The 19,804-nt window shown below is 44.0% G+C and overlaps 1 protein-coding gene across 1 annotated transcript in view; it reads left to right on the top strand.

Moving 5' to 3' along the window:
* The first annotated feature begins 14,031 nt into the window (after positions 1-14,031).
* LOC126199516 (putative uncharacterized protein DDB_G0271606) overlaps positions 14,032-19,804 on the top strand; it is a 44,945-nt gene continuing 39,172 nt past the window's right edge. The window contains exon 1 of the mRNA XM_049936439.1: positions 14,032-14,037. Coding sequence (XP_049792396.1) covers positions 14,032-14,037 — 6 coding nt within the window. The remainder of the gene's footprint in view (positions 14,038-19,804) is intronic.

Raw genomic sequence — 19,804 nt, 5'->3', positions numbered from 1 at the left:
TGGTGTAAGTGTGCCGCGGGCAACAACCAAAGAGGTCCTGCTATGAAAAGAGATGAGTGTTAACTTGGGAGCAATGGAGATTGTCTCTCAGGAAAGCGTCTAGCGAATTTTTATCAGCTTTTCAAGTAGATACGTTTTCTTCTATTTCTGGAGGATCTGGGAGGTACAGTATTCTGTCTCGCTACAACAACCTTGCATTCAGTACTTCCTGCAACCGTTTTGAAGCTCGTTAGTAGCTCAGGATTATTTGTTGCAACGATAACAAGTGAAAATTTTCAGACAATAAGTTTAGCACGATTTCGGACGATTTTACCACCGGATTTAAACATGTATTTTCGCCACATATCGAGAGTAAATTGAAGTCACCACCAACCATAATTGTTTGAGTCTGATGCGTATTTGAAGTAAGACACATGATTTACTACAGAATCGACAATCGAGGAGCCGCTAAGAACTTCATTGTTACTAAGCAAGGGCCTATGCAAGCGGTAGATGTTTTCCATCGTCAAATTTGACCGACCAGTTTCATGGCGAGGCTTTAAGCTTATTCAGATGGCGTTACAGACGTGTTCAATTCGGTTCAGATCAGGATAGTTAGTTTGGACAGACGTCAACGTGAAACCATTACCAAGCGCCTCATACCACTGCAGCCGAACTCTTTCCTAGTGACACCTTTATCATGCTGGAAGATGACATCGCCGTCTCGGAAGACATGAAGCATGCGAGGGCGCAGGTTGTCGGCAGTTACGGTCACATGGTCTAAATCTAAGACAGTGCCTTCGATTAGAACCCCTGCTCCCACCGACGACCAGGGGAATTAGCTCCACAATGCAGAAATGACAACCACCGTGGCGCGGTTACTGTTTCGAGCAGCTGTTTGCGTGGTTGACGGCATATCCCGGGACGACCATTGACCTGGTGTAACAGCAAACAAGATTCATCGGATCAAGTGACGTTTACATTGACCTGTGTTCCAATCTTCTTTATTTCGTGTCCACTGAAGTCTTAATTTACGATGTCGCTGGGTCAATACGGGAACAAGTCGTCTGCTGCGGAAACCCATGTTTAACGATTTGCGGTGTGTGCCGTGCTCTGAAACCATTGTGTATGCACGAGCACTGTACTTTTGCCGTTTGATTTGACCCACGTCGCCGCCTATCTTGCTTTGCGGAGTGAGGAAGTATTCCACCTCCACTTTCTGTAATGAAGTGTGGACATCCAATATCTTGTCGCTTCCTCGTGGCGTCACCGTGCTCCAACATCTTTGCATAGATGCTGACAACTGTAGCACGCGAACAGCCGATCGAATTCGCCGTTTTCGATATGATCGTTCTCAGGCGGCGCGCCATAACGATCTGCCCCTAGTCAATGTCGCTTTTGTCAGTTGACCTCCGTATTTCCGTCTCGTATAGTAGGTAGATGATTTCCCATCCTTCTCTGCTCCGCTTGTATACGCGCGCGCGCGTGCGTGCGTGCGTGCGTGTGTCACTGTTCTGTACGTTCCCTTGTTTTTCCTGCTGCATAATCACAGTTGTTTGTGGTGATACGTTGCTGTTGCCACGGAATGCTGTCAACGGCGGTGCGCTCTTTTCCGCCGCACGCACCACTACACCTAGCGCCGACAAAATGCACCCACAGCGCGTAAGTGCCGGCGCAGGCTGGAGCGGGCGACGTGCCCACGTGTATGAATACGTTTAACCTGTTCGCTTGCATTATTCAGGGCCTGCCTCACCTTGCACCAAATCATAGCCTACGGCGCCCAGACTGCTACATTTTTAAGGAAGTCCACTGACGCATCACGTAAGGTTACGAATCACTCTTCCAGTATTTCTATGTAGACCGATAGCCTCAGGGCCATGCGGGTTATCATTTTGCAGTATTTCATAGAATTAAATACTATGGACAGTTAATTCCATGGTATGTTAGCTGTCTTCACACACAGATAGGTATACGTGTTGTCAGAACATCGTTTGCAATAACCCTTCTGATGTGTTTCGGATACAGCTTAGGATACAATTCGAGGATTAGGTTAGGATGGGGATGGAAGCCAGCCATGCCCTTTGAAAGGAACCACCCCAACATTTGCCTGAAGCGGTTTAGGGAAATCACGGAAAACCTCTTTCAGGATGTCAGGACGCGGTTTTGAACCGTCGTCCTCCCGAATGCGAGTTCAGTGTACTAACCACTGCGCCACCTCCCTCGGTATGTAACAAGAAACATATTTTACTGCTGATGTCTATGCTGTATCAACGCCAGCTTTTCTTTTTAAGTAAGTGTACAACAGTTCACACTAGCAACCACAATGTGCGCACACTATACGAATCACGTCGTTCATTTAGTTACTGTGTTTGTACTCCCTCCCTGGTCTTTCATGTGTAAGAGTGACTGTAATATATTATATATCTTTGGTTTAAACGTTGTCTGAATGTCTGCGCCCTCTTAACAAGCAGGAATTCCTTGTTTCGGATGTGAGTGCTTTATCCTCTTCAGCGTCTTGACATCAGAACATAGTTGGTTAAGTCTGCTGCCAGTTATCGTAGTTTTGTTTACACACTGCCAGGCTTTCTGTATTTTCTTCTTTGTTGTCTTCTCGCCGTCCTTTACTTGACTACGTTGTGGTTTCTTGTTGGGCATGCGGCAGTATGAGTTATCTGAAGACACCGATGTATTGGCGTTTTTGATCTTCTTTTAACTCTCACGTTATTTGCCCCATTGTTATGTGCATATCAGAGACACTACCATTTTTAGGTTTAACGTACTTTCAGTTTAACAATTCACAGGAAGTCGCAGTTGTAGAAATTTGTTACTTCGTTAGTTTCAGAACAGCAACAACAGATCGCATGCCATCTAAAAATACTATTACTACTACTAGACATTACTGAATAAATTTGCAAAGAAAGTGATCACATGATCCATTTTAGGAAATACTACTGCACACGAAAAAAGATAAGGCAAACGGAGAAATACTCTTGAATCCGTGAAAACAGCATAACATAGTATTACAATTTACATTTTTCCATACCTTCCTAGCAAATGAACCCTACGGCGCGAAGAGGATGACTGAAAAAGCATCAACACCCTTGACGTTTCGGATAGCGTTTAAATTGCGTCTACTAGTTTTGAATGGTCCCCATTTGCTCTAACCTCTACACTAGAGCAAAATTTGCAGTCGCGCTGAACTACGCTTGGGCGCAATCACCTTCAATGGGGATGCAACCACACTCTGTCCTTATAGAAAAGCCAAGGGATGCCAGCAGGGTCTAAGGTCGTGAGGAATATCTACCTGCTGCCGATCGCACTATGAACCATCGTTTTCGACCGTCAAATGCGTGGGAATGAATATACCACGGATGGTTTCATTTACGTCCTTTAAGCCACCCCAAAATGCTTTTTCGTTTCGCTTCTCAACGGCGGTGTGTCTGAAATATTTTCCTCAGCCAGCCGTATGAAAACCACGTTACATCAACGCTAGGTGTCGCGGTTCTGACCTAGAAAGAAGGTGGCGAAATGTGGGTAAGAATGCTTTGACGACGTTGCCGTTTTGTGGCACGACCACGAGGGCATCGTGCAGAATTGTGGTGAAATTTGGTGCCAACGTGACATCACTAACTTACATTATAGCTCGCATGCAATTCTAAGCTGTGGCCTTTGTTTTTCCTGTGTGTTGACTCCTTGCTGTTCGAAGCCTCGCCAAGCCCGAGAGTAATGTCGCAGGGCATCACGCTTTTGCACCATTGCAGAGAGAGGTTGTAGACACCTTTGAGTCTAATTTCGAACTCACGCGTCGCAATGGGAGACAACTACACCGTTTCTAAGAGTCATCCTGTGATTTTGTTGCGCAGTGTTTAATACAAGACGAAGTGTAAGTGCATGACGTAGTTCTGATTGAAATGTTTTTTGAATGGGCTTCTTATGGATAGCACTGCGAGCAGTGTGGTCTGAATGAAGGCTCCGACGTAATCGGCCCAGTTGGTGGGCAGTATCACGATCTTGTTACCGAAAGGTTAAAAACTGAGTCTGTTGCGTAGCCGAAACGTCGAGCGAGAGAACAGGTATCTGCCGAGCTATGAAGGGGGGCTGGAGTATTCACTGGAAAGTTCGGTTCACTTTCGTTTTGCTGTAATAGAACTCTACGACAACGCTGCGAGGCAACTCGCCTCCCAAAAAGGAGCGACGTTTCAGCAGAAACGTTTTCGACGGCCAACGGTCGACCACGGAGAGGTAGCAGCACGGAGCTAACTGAAGGAGCAGCGGAGGATCCGCCAGAAGGTAGTGGAAGTTGCCTGCCGTCGGAGAAAGTTACAGTACCGTCGCTGCAGAGACTTACGTGTTATTTCAGTTACGTGACTTCCAAGGGCAACTTCTGGTCTTTTGAAGTAATTGGACGGTCAGTTTCCTAAAGCAGTAAGGAGAAATTCTCAAATAAAGCTTTAAGAAATTGCCTTTGAAAATTATAGAATTTCCGAACGCTGGAAAGTAAGAAATTTGGTAAGTATTAACACTGTCAGCGTAACTGAGTGAGTGGCGCTGAAACTTTGGGAGCTGTATAGTCGCTGTTCGAAAACTCTCTAGTAACAAAATTTTTTGCCTTACCAGATGATGCTTATAATTAGTGGATCATATTTTTAATAATAAATATTATTTATTAGTAGCCATGCGTTAGTGAAGTAAAAGTTGATTCTAGCTTGCGAAATGCCTTTTCGTTAAACGAAAAAATTATAAACGTTAGCAACACAGATTTCGAGCGGCAGGGGGATCCAAACGGATTTTTTTGCCTTTTACAGGCAATTGCTGTATCGACCGAGCTATCTAAGTACGACTTACGACCCGCCCTCGCAGTTCACCACCTCCAATTCCTCACCCCCTACCTCCCACAGTGGCATACAGTAACGGAAATCGAAGGCATGGGTATTGGCAGAGAAATTAACACTGTCGGTTGGAATAGTTATCCACAATGTAGATGAAATAGAATGAAATCCATTACACCGACAAATGCCGTCAACGATTCAGGTGGTTGGGATGGAACTCTGAATAACGGCAGTCGGCTCTGTGCGGTGTTAGTGTGTGCGTACGTGCCTTTACTGCGGATAGGCAACACACACCATTAGTATCAATGCGTGTTGTGTACATAAACCGTAACTCTGACAGTGCCAAGCGAAAAGCAGTTATGTGACGAAAAAGCAATAACCGCTACGTACAAGGAAATGGAACACACTAATCGTCCAACAGCCAAGAAGCTGAAGTGTTAAAGAACAGTGATACATTATTTCCTGAGAGCGGGCGCATGATATCGACAGAACGGGAAACATTGGCGAAGTGGAAAATTATCTGAGGCACAGAAAAAGTAAATTTTGCTCAAAAGCAAGGGCCAGAAACCGTTATTCTTCTCAACTTTTATCTAATTTACAGCTGCCAGTAACTGTCAGATGTGTACGCCGATTTTTGTTTCACAACTAACATCTTTATCTCGAGAAACTTCTCTAGAACCCCGCTCTAGCATCCAAACATAGAAAGACTAGACTGGAGTTTCCTCAAAGAAAGAAGAAAAAAAAAATAAGATGTCAGACTGCATAATGGGATGAAGTGATCTTCAGTGATGAGTAAACTTAATTTAGATGGGCCGGATGGATTTCATTATTTGCGTGAGCTAACAACAGATCAGAAATTTTGTGGTTTAAGTGTCATGATTTTGGGCAGCCTTCTGCGGTGAAGGTAAGTCACGCATTAACTGTCTGAACGATGGAATGAACTGAAGATGTACACGGAGATGCTAGAAGCGGAACTTACGAGAACGTGTGACGACCCAGGAGAGGAAAATCCAATTTATCAACAAGGCAATGCTTCTTTCATTGTTCCTGCTACAATCGAAACTTCGTTTTAAGATAGTGATATGGATCTCTTGTCCCACCCTGCAAGTCGCCTCGATTTGAACTCCATGGAGAACCTTTGGGGAATACTTGTAAGGCGTGTTTATCGCAATGGAAGGGACTTTGAAGCTGTATGTCTGCTCAAAAGGGTGATATGAGAAATTGGGTTGCAGTTCACTGCAAGAACTGCAAATCTAAAAACAAAAAAAGCAATGCCGAAGAGAATTTGTGAAGTAATTAGGGTGAACGGAGGTTAGACGAAGTATCAAGAATCCAGTAACACCACACAAAGCAGAGTGTGCCTTTAAACTAATCTCCACCCAGGAAATGGAACTGGCTTATTCCGTTACTCGTGTTATGAAAGAAACTGTAAATATGTTTTTTATGTCTTCTGTATGCTTCACCCATTATACTATTACTTTCGTGGAACCCTGCGTTTATACCGATTCCCACTAGTGCAGCCCCATCTATGCCTCCGCAGTATCCTTTCAACCTGTAGTGCTAGTCCCATGAGACGTGTGGAGTCTGGAAGATATGGTAAGAGTAAGGCTGTGAGGGTGGGTCGTGAGTCGTGCTTCGACGGCTCATACGATCGGACATTTGCTTGCGAAAGGCGGAGGTCCCACGTTCAAATCACACCGTTTTAATCTGCCCACGAGTTTCTAATCATCGCACACCCGGCTGCAGAGTGAAAATTCATTCTTCGAATTATTAATGCTTTTCAATCTTTGGAAATTAAAAAATGGGGTAAATTGCCTGTTGGACGTTTTGCAGTTTTGCACCTAATTTATTGGGAAAGTTGACAGTTTCAAGCAATTATAAAAGTAAAAACAATGGTAAGTGTCATTAACAAATTATAATTTAACATTTGTTAATTTAACATTTGTTAATTTAACATTTGTTAATTTAACATTTGTTAATTTAACATTTGTTAATTTAACATTTGTTAATTTAACATTTGTTAATTTAACATTTGTTAATTCAACATTTGTTAATTCAACATTTGTTAATTAACATTTCTATTGTGAGTAAAAATTATGTTGGTACCAGCGAGATACCACCGACATTAGGTTTACAGAACATTTATGATACGTACTTATCTAGCGATGACTATGTTATTAATACACAATTATCTACTTAATATCGTTTGGTTTTTCGAATTCTTTTGAGGAACTGCGTCGTACTACTTCAGGAAATTGATGTCTGGCACTGACCTAAAATTCTTGAAGTAAATATATACAGGAAGAGTAGTTTAGTGTTTAACGTCCCACAGACAACGAGGTCATTAGAGACTGCACAAGCTCGGATTAGGGAAGGATGGGGAGGAAATCAGGCGTGCCCTTTGAAGCGAACCATTCCGCCTTCTACCTGAAGCAATTTAAGGCACAGAAAACCTAAATCAGGATGGCCGGACGTGGGTTCGAAACGTCATCCTCCCGAATACGAGTCCAGTGTGCTAACCACTATTCCACCGCCTTCGATTAAACACGAACACACAAACAGTGCCCTATACATACCACCACTACCACCACCACCACCACCACCACCACCACCACCACCACCACCACTGCATCTACGTTAGTTGGCCATCTGTCGTAGAACACGATACGTTAACAGACCGAAGTTTTCCAATGAAGTATTTAACTGGGATGTAATCCACACCCCACTTGCTACCTCGAGTAAACTTCAGAGCCTTTTTCATATTAACTGAATTTTCCGCCTGTGCTAGATATATTATGTTCTGATAGTAATACTGAACACGAAACACTTCCTCCATGTTTCTGGTTGTATGGATGATGGGAGCTTGGAGCGATACTGTATGTGCATCCGCGGTTTTTTCTGTAAAAGCTGAAAATGTCTTCTTGTACTAATATCTATATCTTAAGATCCAAGAAATTTATAGCTGAGCCTTTCCGCTCCATTGAAAACTGAATTTTCATATGTTTTCAGTTTAAACGAATTAATGAGGTGTCTAATTCTCTAGTGGTACCAGTCCATAAACGTAACACATCATCCACGTAACTGACCCAGTATCTAATTTTGGAATTCAGTGGCGATTTCTGTGGTAAATTTATTTCGAGTTGTCCATGAATAGCTCTCAGCAGCAAAACAGGCGCAAACACATTGTTTTCCATTCGATGGTGCATGGTGTCTTATGTTTATATGAATCAGCCTTTCAGAAAAAACTGCAGACCATGTAATATAAAGCTTCCAGCAATGGCTACAGCTCTGCCCTGACTAGTAATTAAAAAAAAAAAAAGTGCATGAAGTTACACCACTTCTGTACGCTAGCCAACAGCAGTCACTAGACAGACGGGTCGCTACAGGAACTGCTGCAAAATCCCATATAGGGATAAATTGCCAACTAAATGTTTCGCAGTTACAGACCTGCATTTTGTAAAATCAACAGCATATCAAACATTTTATTCAATAATAAAGACGAAGTGCAACCCTTGGCATCGAGTGGAGTGTATAAAATCACATGCCAACAGTATGGAAAACTATATATTGGCCAGTCAAGCAGAATTGTGGGAACTAGGTTACCTGAATGTGAGAGAAACTCGAGATTACGTAAGAAAGATTCAATTTGTCGATAATCTGTTAACCAAAACCATTTTATATGACGTATAATGTGTCGTGTTTTACATTTCGTTAAGAAAAGCAAAAAATAACCATTATAGAAATCAACATACATATGGCCCAGAATGCAGTATTAAATTATCAGATTCAGATCCCATTTCCCCCTTTGCTAAATTAACATTTCGTGAGAAATACTGCATTCAACGTGTAAACTCAACCTGGTTTCTCATAATTTGTTAAATGTATCTCCACATAAAATAAGTTTGTTCCCTCTGTTTTAGTGAATTTAACGATTTCTGTGTGACAAAAAATTATCTTTTCCTTTATAAATGCTCTTTGTCCTTTCTGTATCTTTTGTAGAAGTAATATCTGTGTAACTCACCGATCATTTTATCTGAGTGGACCTTCAGCTGTCACCGTAAGATGGCCTAAGAAGCCGAACGTCTGTCAGTGAAGAAATAAATACAATTTTGCAAAACATTAGGAAATTTTTCTACTTAATATTCAGGAATTTTCCATTACAGATCTTAGCCAAATGCAACAGCACATTTGTTATCAGTACTGATTTGTGTTACTGTGACATTCATACGTAGTGATGGTATGGAAAGCTGTTCTTGAATACATAAAATTACCGAAGCCGCCTGGTGGCCAGTATCTCACAGACTGTTCTATTCACACAGAATCAACGAGCAGCAAGTACGGCCACTCCAGATGTGTTGAAAAGCTGATCACTTGACAGAATGAGACCACGAGAGAGCAGGCAATGCACGCACCAGTGCTTCAAAAAGCCTTTCCTTCTTATCTGTATACACAACACACACTGTCACTGGAGCAGCTGTGGGGAGCATCAACATGCACAAAAACTCCCGTCGCATCGTCGCCGCTACTTAGCGTTTATTATTTTGCTTCGTAACTTAACACTGGGTCGAGGAGCGACCAAAATGTCTTCTCTGAAATGTAAATCCGCGTCATTTCTCGGCGGAACTAATTAAAGTATTGCCAATATGTTCTCTCAATAATTCACTTCAGTGGGCACCGGCACTGGGGAAGTAAAAATTTCCTGAGGTTCACAAGTAACAAGACAGAGGTAATAGGAGAAAGCCGGCCGCTAATTTAGTAAATTTTTCTGTATTACTGTTGTAATATTTTCCAGTGTTCGCACGAACCAACTGTTTCCCTGGATCAAGCATGTACGAGAAAATGAGACTGCCATATGAGGGTGTTAAGGGAAGCTGAGAGAGTAGTGGAAATACAAGAGAGAGAACAAAATTTAAGTAATAAAGTTACAGTTAAGATACGAATTCAGGAATGTCTTCTAGTAGTTTCACATTTAATGAACGAAGACAAGGTTGCTTATGGATTTACACGAATTTTGTAATCTGAAACCGACGTTTTTATGATTCCATACAGAAGTGACGTTTTAGCTCCGATTTGGTGTATGTGTAACAACATTTTTAATGAAACATTGCTCGGCTTTATTGTAACTATGTTCTATCTTCGACGCTCACCTATAAAAATGAGAAAGATGGATTTATAGTAAAAATAGGTGATTTCTTTTTTGAACTAAGTTTTCCTTTTGTAATTATCATTGGAATACATCCTCTGCTAGTAAAGAAAGACAGAAACGTGAAGTTGTCTGGATAAACATTTTTGCAGATAACTGAACACTCAACTCTGTCTGGATAACGTCATACTCTGAAGTATCAGTAAGTTGCTTTCGACAGCCGCAATTTACGTGGCTGGACACTCACTACGAATACTTACAAGGGAACCTCCCCATCGCACCCCCCCTCAGATTTAGTTAGAAGTTGGCACAGTGGATAGGCCTTGAAAAACTGAACACAGATCAATCAAGAAAACAGGAAGTTGGGTGGAACTGAAGTAAATAAGCAAAATATACAAACTGTGTAGTCAATGCGAAAGATAGGCAACATCAAGGACAATGTGAGCCCAGGAGCACCGTGGTCCCGTGGTTAGCGTGAGCAGCTACGGAACGAGAGGTCATTGGTTCAAGTCTTCCCTAGTGTGAAAAGTTTATTTTTTTATTTTCAGACAATTATTATCTCTCCGTCCGATGCGAGGTAACTGCGCCGTAGTATGGGGCGCTACACCTAAACAAACATCGAAACACACGACGTCACTCGACTACAGCGCACGGAAGAGAGAGTATTCCTGCTAACGAGGCTCCCTGGCTGGCAGTTGACTGCTCGCTACTTTGGACGAGAGTGCATTAAATACGTGAGGTGTATTCCGTGGGCAATATGAATCCAGCAAATATAGCTCGCGACTTCAATAATAATCGCACGGTTTTGCGGTGCGGTCGCAGAACAGACACTGAACTTATTGCAGTGAACAGAGACGTCAATGAACGAACAACAGATCTTAACTTTGTGAAAATAAAGAAAGTAAACTTTTCGCTCGAGGTAATACTTGAACCAAGGACCTCTCGTTCCGCAGCTGCTCACGCTAACCACGGGACCACGGCGCTCCTGAGCTCACACAAACCTTTATGTTGTTTATCTTGTGTATGGACAACTCAGTTTGTATATTTTGCTCATTTTTTTCACAGTTCCACACAACTTCTTCCTGTTTTCTCGATTGATCTGTGTTCAGTTTTTCAAGGCTTATCCACTGTGCCAACTTTTAACTAAATCTGAGGGGGATGCGATGGGGAGGTTCCCTTGTTAGAAGTGCTGGTAGACATGTGCGGGTGAAAAACTGCGTGTAACAATTGGTAACTGAAACAGCCTTCGGTTAAGCAAAAGATACGCTACATTTTATGTTTATACGTTTTTATAACGTGTTGGTAATAAAAAAGGAAGTAAATTGAGTATCTCTTTGATTGGACCTACAGTTAGAAACGTAGAAGTTACCTTAGAAAAATATACATGCGAGCGATCGCCAGTGTGATTTTGGAAACGTCATGTATCGACGGAAAGCACGACGGAAAGCAAAAAATTGCAGACGAAAACCCAAATATCTGTGACGCCATCAATGGTGTTGCGACGTCTTCACTTCCGTTGTGGTGTTTCCCGCGTGCTGTATGCCTCGTGCTGCAGGCAGACGCTCCCGGCCCCGCCCGACAGAACGCGTTTTATTGAGTTAACAGACGCCTGCGCTGTGTGGCGTCAAAGGCATTGCCATGCGGCAGTGCAAAGCGCATTTCACGACAGGCGGAGCTGCGTGGGAGGCTCGGCTGCTCAGGAGGAAAACCTGCCGAAAGCCGGCAGTGGCGAGCGAGCCGAGGCTGCATCCCCTTCTCCTCCCCCGCCCCTTCCACCGCCACCGCCCGTTCCACCTCCGCCGCGCCTGGCCCTTTCGCCGGGCGTGACCCTTTCGCCTCGCCGTGCCTGGCGCCAAACTTTCCTGTTGCTCTCCGCGCCACCGCCGCCTCCGCTATTAATAACGCAGATCCGGGAAACACGGGGTGCGATGAGGCAACTCCCGAGTCCAGCCATCTTACAAAAGAGCACCAGCCTCCTCGGATCAGCACTCGGCCGACAGCGCGCCCTCCTTGTTAGTGAAGAGTTTTCCATTTTCAACGCCGAAAAAAGACGAGGCTCGCGGAACAGCCCTCCAGTGCTAGAGAAGCAGGAAGTCAGCTCAGGTCACCGGTACAACAAACGGCTGCGAAGTTGGCTTTCACACCTAATACTCTTCAGTGCCTGGCGTGCAAGAAGTTCCTACCAGTTACAAAGAAAATGGTTACAACCCGCACTACCGTGAGGGAGAGGAAATATGTGGCAGGCAGAAACGGAAGCATTTGACCGGACGACAGATGCGATTTCCCGAGGTTGCTAACGCACGACTGTGCGATGGCGCTTGACTCGGAGGTACGCCGGTTCGAATCGTGGCGGTGGAGGAACTTATCACTACCACTATTATTTGGCCGGCAAAGGAAAGTAGGGTGGTCAAATTAAGTTCCTGGTCACCGTTCTTTGCGTCGATGTCTTTGGTGAAATGACAAAGATGTCCGCAGTGTCATGAAGTGCGAACGTTTAACTGTGTTCATGGTGATCCGGTCGTCGAATGGCAACGTTGAACTTTAAGGTCCTTTTCGTGCTAGTTGGGAGGAGACGTCGGCTACGTGCCGGTACCGGGTTTCAACCTATACATTCTCGCACCGTTGCTGCCCATATCGATTGTACAGGGTGTCCGGAAAGTATTTCCCTTATTACATAAACTGATAACTCAGGCTAGAAGTAAGATACAAATATCAAACTGGTGTCTAATTGTTTACGAACTATCAAAGTTCTTTTTTCACACATAAGTAAACTTCCACATGAGCACCCTTTGTTAGCACGTAGCACATCTAGGCGATATTCAATTTCCGTCCACACATTAGCCAACATCACTGGAGGGATCGATTCAACGACTGTGGTTATCAGTTGTCGCAGAGTTTCAAGATCTGGTAAACGTGTTCGGTAGACCTCGTCCTTGACATAACCCCATAAAAAGAAGTCTAATGGAGTTATGTCAGGAGAGCGTGGAGCCAAACCGTTGGCCCATCAAGACCAATCCATCGCCCAGGAAAGGTCATATCGAGATAGGCACGGACGTCCAAACCCCAATGAGGCGGTGCACCGTCTTGCTGAAACAAGACATCGGGGTGATACTGAAGCAGCTGAGGAACAGCATACAGTTTTATCATGTCCAGATACACTGCAGATGTGATGGTAGCCTCAGCGAAGAAGAATGGTCCGATAAATCGATCGTGCAATAGCGCGCACCAAACATTCACATTTGGACTGCCTCTGGTGCACTCCATGACCTCGGCAGGGGGTTGTGAACCCCAAATGCGCACATTATGGCGATTCACTACTCCACTGACAAAAAAGGTCGCTTCGTCGGAAAAGGGAATTCGTCTGAGATAACCATCATCGTCCTCAATACGTGATAGCATTTCGACCGCAAAGTCATATCGACGTGTACTGTCATTGGGCAACAATGAAAGTGGAAGTTTACTGATTTGTGAAAAAAGAACAGTTTGTAAACAATTAGACACCAGTTTCATATTTGTATCTTACTTCTAGCCTGAGTTATCAATTTATGTAATCAGGTAAAGACTTTTCGGGCACCGTGTATTTCAGGAAGGAAGGTGAGGACGTAACCTACCGATGACGACGTCATTAGAGGCTGGGCATGAGGCCTGACTGGTGAAGGATTGGGAAAGATGTAGGCCAGGGCCACTACCAAGGTGGATCTGGATAGCAGCACTGGTACTTCAGCAGCATTTGAAATACGGCATACTCTAATCACAATACTGCCTTTTTGGACAAAATGCCTATTTTATTTTTGAATCCGAGTCCACCTACTTGTGATCTGTTAAATTCTCCAAGGCCTGTTACTCTGCTCGGAACAGACTTTTGTAACATATTAAACGAGGTTAACGATGAGCTGAAGTAGGCTAAGTAATATTCCTTTTCCGTCACATGTGTGTTCCCTTTGATACATTAGGCGACGAACTATTTTCTTACTGAATACCTCATATACGAGTACTGCATCTCCCAAGCTGGACGTCACACTACACAGGGCACAGAAGAAGACTACGGTTTAACGTCTCGCCCACGCAAGACCATGAGCGATGAAGGTAAGTTGTTTCACACGCTTGTGCCTGAAAACCTAGCGGTACATTTGAGAGAATGTGAATGAGAAAGTCTCCGAAGGGTTTAACGTCTTTTCATTGTGATGAGTGTAAGCCCAATATCGATAATGAGAAGCGAACAACGAACCGTAGCTCTTCTCGGGAAGAACTGAAGCTTTCATCTAGTACGACTTACGACAACTACGGAAAACCTTCATTACGTTGATGGGACATCGTTCAACCCGTCTGTTGACTGATTCAAATGCGAACGAGAGAGTGAAAAAGCAATTATCAGGAAAGTGTTGCCAGTAGTACGAGGCTGTTTTCACACAATTCGCCAAATAACGTGAGGGTTTATTCCATTAATTGTCATCGTATTTATGTTAGTTACAGCAGTGGTGCTTCAATAGAGGCAGCTGACTGTACAGATACGTTGTGGAGTCCACAGTTGCATGAATTTACAGTTCCATTAAGTGAAAAACGCGCCTGGTGTGTCCACAGGGGGCTGTAGCGTCCAGAGCGCGTTATTTTTCCGTTTGTAACAGTTTGAAAATATGTTTAAATAACGACACGCGGCAGCGGCGGGACTGTTGCACTCCCCACCAATCGGTGAAAAACGTAGCTGCTTGGCCAACAAATTTCATCTATTATTTAAAAAATTTATCCCACGTCTCTCGGCGCAATTCTGCGGTAACGCACTGTGTTACTGTCAGTGCTTGTCGAATTATTGACTTTTACGTACTCATGTGACCCTTAAATGGCTCGGTATTAAGGACCAAGCCGTGTCACCACGATGGTGCTCAAGAATCTATGGCAAGATGCGAAGTTATTAAGTAATGGTAATTGCTTCCAAGCCTTTTTGAACTAGGTGGTCATCTTAAATCCTACCGATATTTAACTTTCAAATTTAATTACCTAACTAATGAGCTCTATTTTCAAGAGTTTCCTCGTTTCTCCAGTTACGCGTTTTTTTTTTTTTTTTTTTTTTTTTTTCAGAGTTTAATTTCACTCCAACTCCCATCTTCGTTTACAAAATCGCTTGTCGATCGGCAATGAAGATTCTGTATCACCAGTGAGCACTATTACGGCTTGGTAAGTACCTCGTTATACTTTGAACTGAGCGTTTTTCCGCTTTTACCGTGGAATTTTGTGGCTTTTCGTGTGAGTCTGAGATTACAAATCTGAAGGCGTGTGGCTCAATCCTGAGCACATACAAAATTTATTTTTCAATCAAGTCTCTTGTTTCATGATCTATGTGAAGAATGCTGACCTACGTCCTGGTTCGGCGACCATGTTGAACCGTAAATCCCCCCATCAAACAGCAGAGTGTCAGTTCAAAGACCCCATGGAAAGTAAAGGCATACATTGTGAGTGGGTCAATACTAGGAAAGCACTCTGGTGTCCGAACTGAGTTTCGGACCAAGGGCAGCCTTTATCTACTTTTCCACAGGACTGAGTTGCGAGAATACTGGCAAGGAGACTAACAGTAGGCCTCTTACAACGTGACAGAGTAACGTCTATGTAACGTCGAACTCAAAATTAGCTAGAGAAAACGCTGAGGGAGGATAATGACTGAGCGTACCACACCGGAAAGCGTCCGAACTGCTTCAGGAAAAGCAGAGAAACCCTTATTAGATCGGCCCGAGTGGAGCTGAATACTGTGCCCTGACCTTCACGCCAGCCCACACGGTGGATACCGAGATGAAGGAAACCTTCCTTTGAAAATGTTTAGCGTTTTTATAGAACACAAATGTTCGCTTCGAGGTATGGACTTACTGACAGATCTTGAGTTTACCGCAACTCTGCAATCTTTGACATGCTAAAAGGAGTGTAAGAAGTATTTTGACACATGTTTCGGTTTCGGACATGAGGTGAGACTGTGCTAACAAAAAAACTGAGCATCATTTCCATGTGAAATGCGAATGAAATTAAAAATACAACGTACAGCGCCGAATAAAATAAAACTAGATATTGGCTTATTTTGGACGTTCAACCGCTTTCAAGGTCTTTTGACGTTTATCATTACTAATGGACAAATTTGTAACATCGGCAACACCTACCTGTGTGTACTTACATCTGCCTTTAAGTATTTTACCCGTGCAACATGTTAGTAATTAGGCCTGTAACCGTAGGTCCATTGCTTTATTTGCAGATACGATTGTTTCAAAAGAAGCTGGTTTTCTCGTACCTGATTCCGTATTTGCCTCTTTTAAAACAATATGCATATTCAACGCTAAAGTCTTAGGAACAGTTTGACGTCTTAGGCGCATGTTACTACCTAAAACGGAGCACAGAGTAGAAACAGGCGGTCGCAGTCTCAGCTCGATGTGCCCTATGGCTCACAGAGCCGTAGCCTGACACATATGATACTAACACAGAATCACTAGTGCCGGTACACCAACACGTCTCGTGGCGGTATGGTCCCGACACACAACTCACCGTGTGCTAGCCTGCCAGGGCTCGAAGAATTTAGCTTGACACGTTAACGAAGCTAAGCCTCAGCACTGATATGCTCAGAACCAACTCAGTCCCGAATTGATTGTTTTAGAATTTGAGTCCGGGATCAACAGGGTCACTTAGCATACAGGTCACGTACCACATGCACACTTCGTCAGTTTCAAATGTTAAATGTGGACAAGTATCTTATACTGAAAATTGTGCTGCTGTCTACAACGTCGTCTGGAAAAGACAGTAATGGAGACCAACACTACACGAATTGGCTGTTCAAATGACGAAGTACCCTACTGGACATAAAAACTAGCACCAGGAAGTGCAACATAATGAAATTTTACTTGTTCATGACAGTACAGTATGAAGAAAACAAATATGTAGGTGATTTTCAGGTATACAGGGTGTGATGTTCAGTACACAGTAACAACAGGTCTTAACTGGCATGGCATCGAGTCGATCTGAGCTTACTTGACAGATCTTAGTACATTATTTAATACTGTAACCGCTTTATGCCCGAGTTCCTCAATCTTAGCGTCAGGCAAGTGGTGGCGCCCCAATCTCTCTGTATCCTATGAGCAGTTGGCAACATGCCACAGATCTCGACAATGTGTTGACCAGTGCAAGAGTCCAACACACACTGTATTGATGTAGGTCAGGGCTCCATTGGCAATATGCTGTCTTACGTTATCTTGTTTAAAGATAACCTCGAAAATGGGCCACAGCCACCAGCCCTAACACCTCGAAATTATGTCCGCTGTCCAAATTACCAGCTATGCTTATCACTGGTGACTATGTGTGTACCCAATGGCATCACATACCATCATGGCACGTGCTGGTCCCATATGACTATGCCAAATGCAATTTGGTAACATCCATTCTCCTCGAAGTCCCCACAAACAGATGTCAACGGTGTCGTCGTAAGCTGTACCACTACTCATCTGGAAAAATGAGATGTCACTAATCCACCCAATGTTGCTGGACACACCTCTGTCGACGCACCTCTCCCTGCTGCAACAATGTCGCCATGCAAATAGCCATGCTCCTGACGATGTCATAATGTCGATGTTACTTGTGTTGCAAACAAGCCTATTTCCCAACTCAAGATTTGTATTGTGACTGGAGGATCCTGCAAGTATCTCGAGAGAGAGAGAGAGAGAGAGAGAGAGAGAGAGAGAGAGAGAGAGAGAGAGAGTGTACGCGTTCTCTCTCAGGCGATAGTGTCAATGAACACACTCTTTGATCGTATTTCCTCCCCTTCCCGCTGACCACTGATCTCCTCCCCCCCCCCCGTGTCCTCCATCTAAGTCTCTCCTGTATCATGCATCTCCCCTCTCCTCCCTCAATCTGCCCATAGCTACCTCTACCCACCTCAACCTGTCTTTAGTCAAGCTAATTACGTGTAGTCCCTGCAATATAGTTCAATAAAGCACGCTGATGCTACTCCCCCAACAAACTTCTCATGCAGGTAGGCAAAATATCGCACACTTTTAAGTTATTTGCTCCTGAAATGTAGGCTGCCCTCCAAAGCAACTTTATCTGGCAGGCAGATACTGTTCCCATACATCATGCCTGTCATGCAGCATAGCCTGTGCACCAGGGTATGGGAAAAAAGTTTTTGCTCTTATCTCTGATCCTTTTGAAGCTAGGCAGTTATAAACTCCACAATGTTAATACTCATTAAGCCTGCAGTTTCTGTGCCAAATTTGGTTGGAACAGATCCTGGTACTTCAGAGCAGACACTGGAGACAAATCAACCTAACAGTTGTGTTATCCCCACTATCAGCAGTATCACAGAACAATAAACCGCAGTCGCAGTAAGGAACTATCCTGCCACTGTCCGATTCCAAGAAGTGCTGGTAGATGCTTCTTACAAAAGACATCAATCTTTTCACAACAAACAACATTCAAATACTATTTGTGTGTTAGAAACTCACTGTTACTTTTCTTTAAAAAATAAGGATGGTGTTAGTACAATCTACTTTATACAGTTACGATGATATGCCGATCATTTACATATCCAATCAAACAGTTTTCTTCATTTTAATGTGATGTTTGCCGATTGCCAGTTTTGTGTATTATTGTTTGAATGGCCAGCAATGGTAACGTAATTAGCCTTTCTGCTGTATGTGAATGACTGAACGAGTTTAACACGTTTGTGAAATACGACATAAATTTTAGATATGAATGACTACAGTCATTTTTGCGTGAAAGATAAACAGCGCATTTGCACGTGATGCAGCTATCAGCAGACCTCTTTACAGCGAAACTGACAAATCAACGCTCAGTCTGTGGGCTGAGAGGGAGCTGACGCTATTAAGTGAAGCGGCGTACCGCTAGGCCGGGGCAGCACTCTCTGCTCCAGTTTCGTCGCAGGTGAAAACTCTTCGCTTGGCCGGGCAGCGCTCAGCTGCTGGGTGGCTTAGCGCAGGCGGTCACCGCCGCTGCCTTGCCCAACGCGCTGCCGCTGCTGCCACGGCCGACGTAGCGTGACGCAACTCAACAGGCAGCGGCCGCCGCATGTGCCAGTTCCCCAATTCCACGCACAAACACAAACGCAGTCCGATCAAGCCTAGTGACTGTCACTGTGCTTCGGAGGAGAACAGATAGATCTACTTGGCAGATCACAACTTTAGCACTGCTACCCTCCCCATCCAAGATAACCAAGGATAGATGGACCTAAACGGTCTTAGTACACTGTACTACCCAACCAAGTTATTGCACTTTGCTCTCGTGGTCATTATCGGGAACACGCAGTGCGTTGCAATAAACGAAGAACATTAATTTTTGGCTGGCGCATACACTGCGTAAGTACGAATAACTTCATGAGTATGACGCCTGGTCTTACAGTCGTGAACATTCTGATGGGCTTCAAGTACACAGGTAAATACACAAGCCGATCGAACCGCCCTCACTCCTAAGTCGACTAACGCCTACGGAAAGAATTCGGTTCTCGTCCCCCAGATGTGCACAAGCCGCCAGAAGCTAACGTATGTTATTGTTTATTTTTTGTTTATGGCAATGACGATGGTCGTCGTGGTGATGACGCCGATGACATTGTTGCTGCCGATGAAATCTTTGTTGACACCAGTGGCACTGTTGAGGAAATTGATAATAGCGCAGCTGAGCCTTAGGGTGTGTTCCTCAGTGCTCAGCAATGGTGTGATCTGATAAGGCATGCTGTAAATAGACTCAAGCAATAGTTGCGCTGCAGTAGCCGAGACGCTAGCTAGCGTGTAGTCTGCGATCGTCTTTTGGACAATCTGCACACAAGAAGGAAGTTCCCTATCGCGGTGGATTCTGCTGGAGTACCTACGATTTACTG

This window comes from Schistocerca nitens, chromosome 8, assembly GCF_023898315.1.
Source record: "Schistocerca nitens isolate TAMUIC-IGC-003100 chromosome 8, iqSchNite1.1, whole genome shotgun sequence".
NCBI classification, from domain to species: Eukaryota; Metazoa; Arthropoda; class Insecta; order Orthoptera; family Acrididae; genus Schistocerca; species Schistocerca nitens.
The sequence above is the reverse complement of the archived record's forward strand: the minus strand, read 5'-3'. Positions and strand labels throughout refer to the sequence as shown.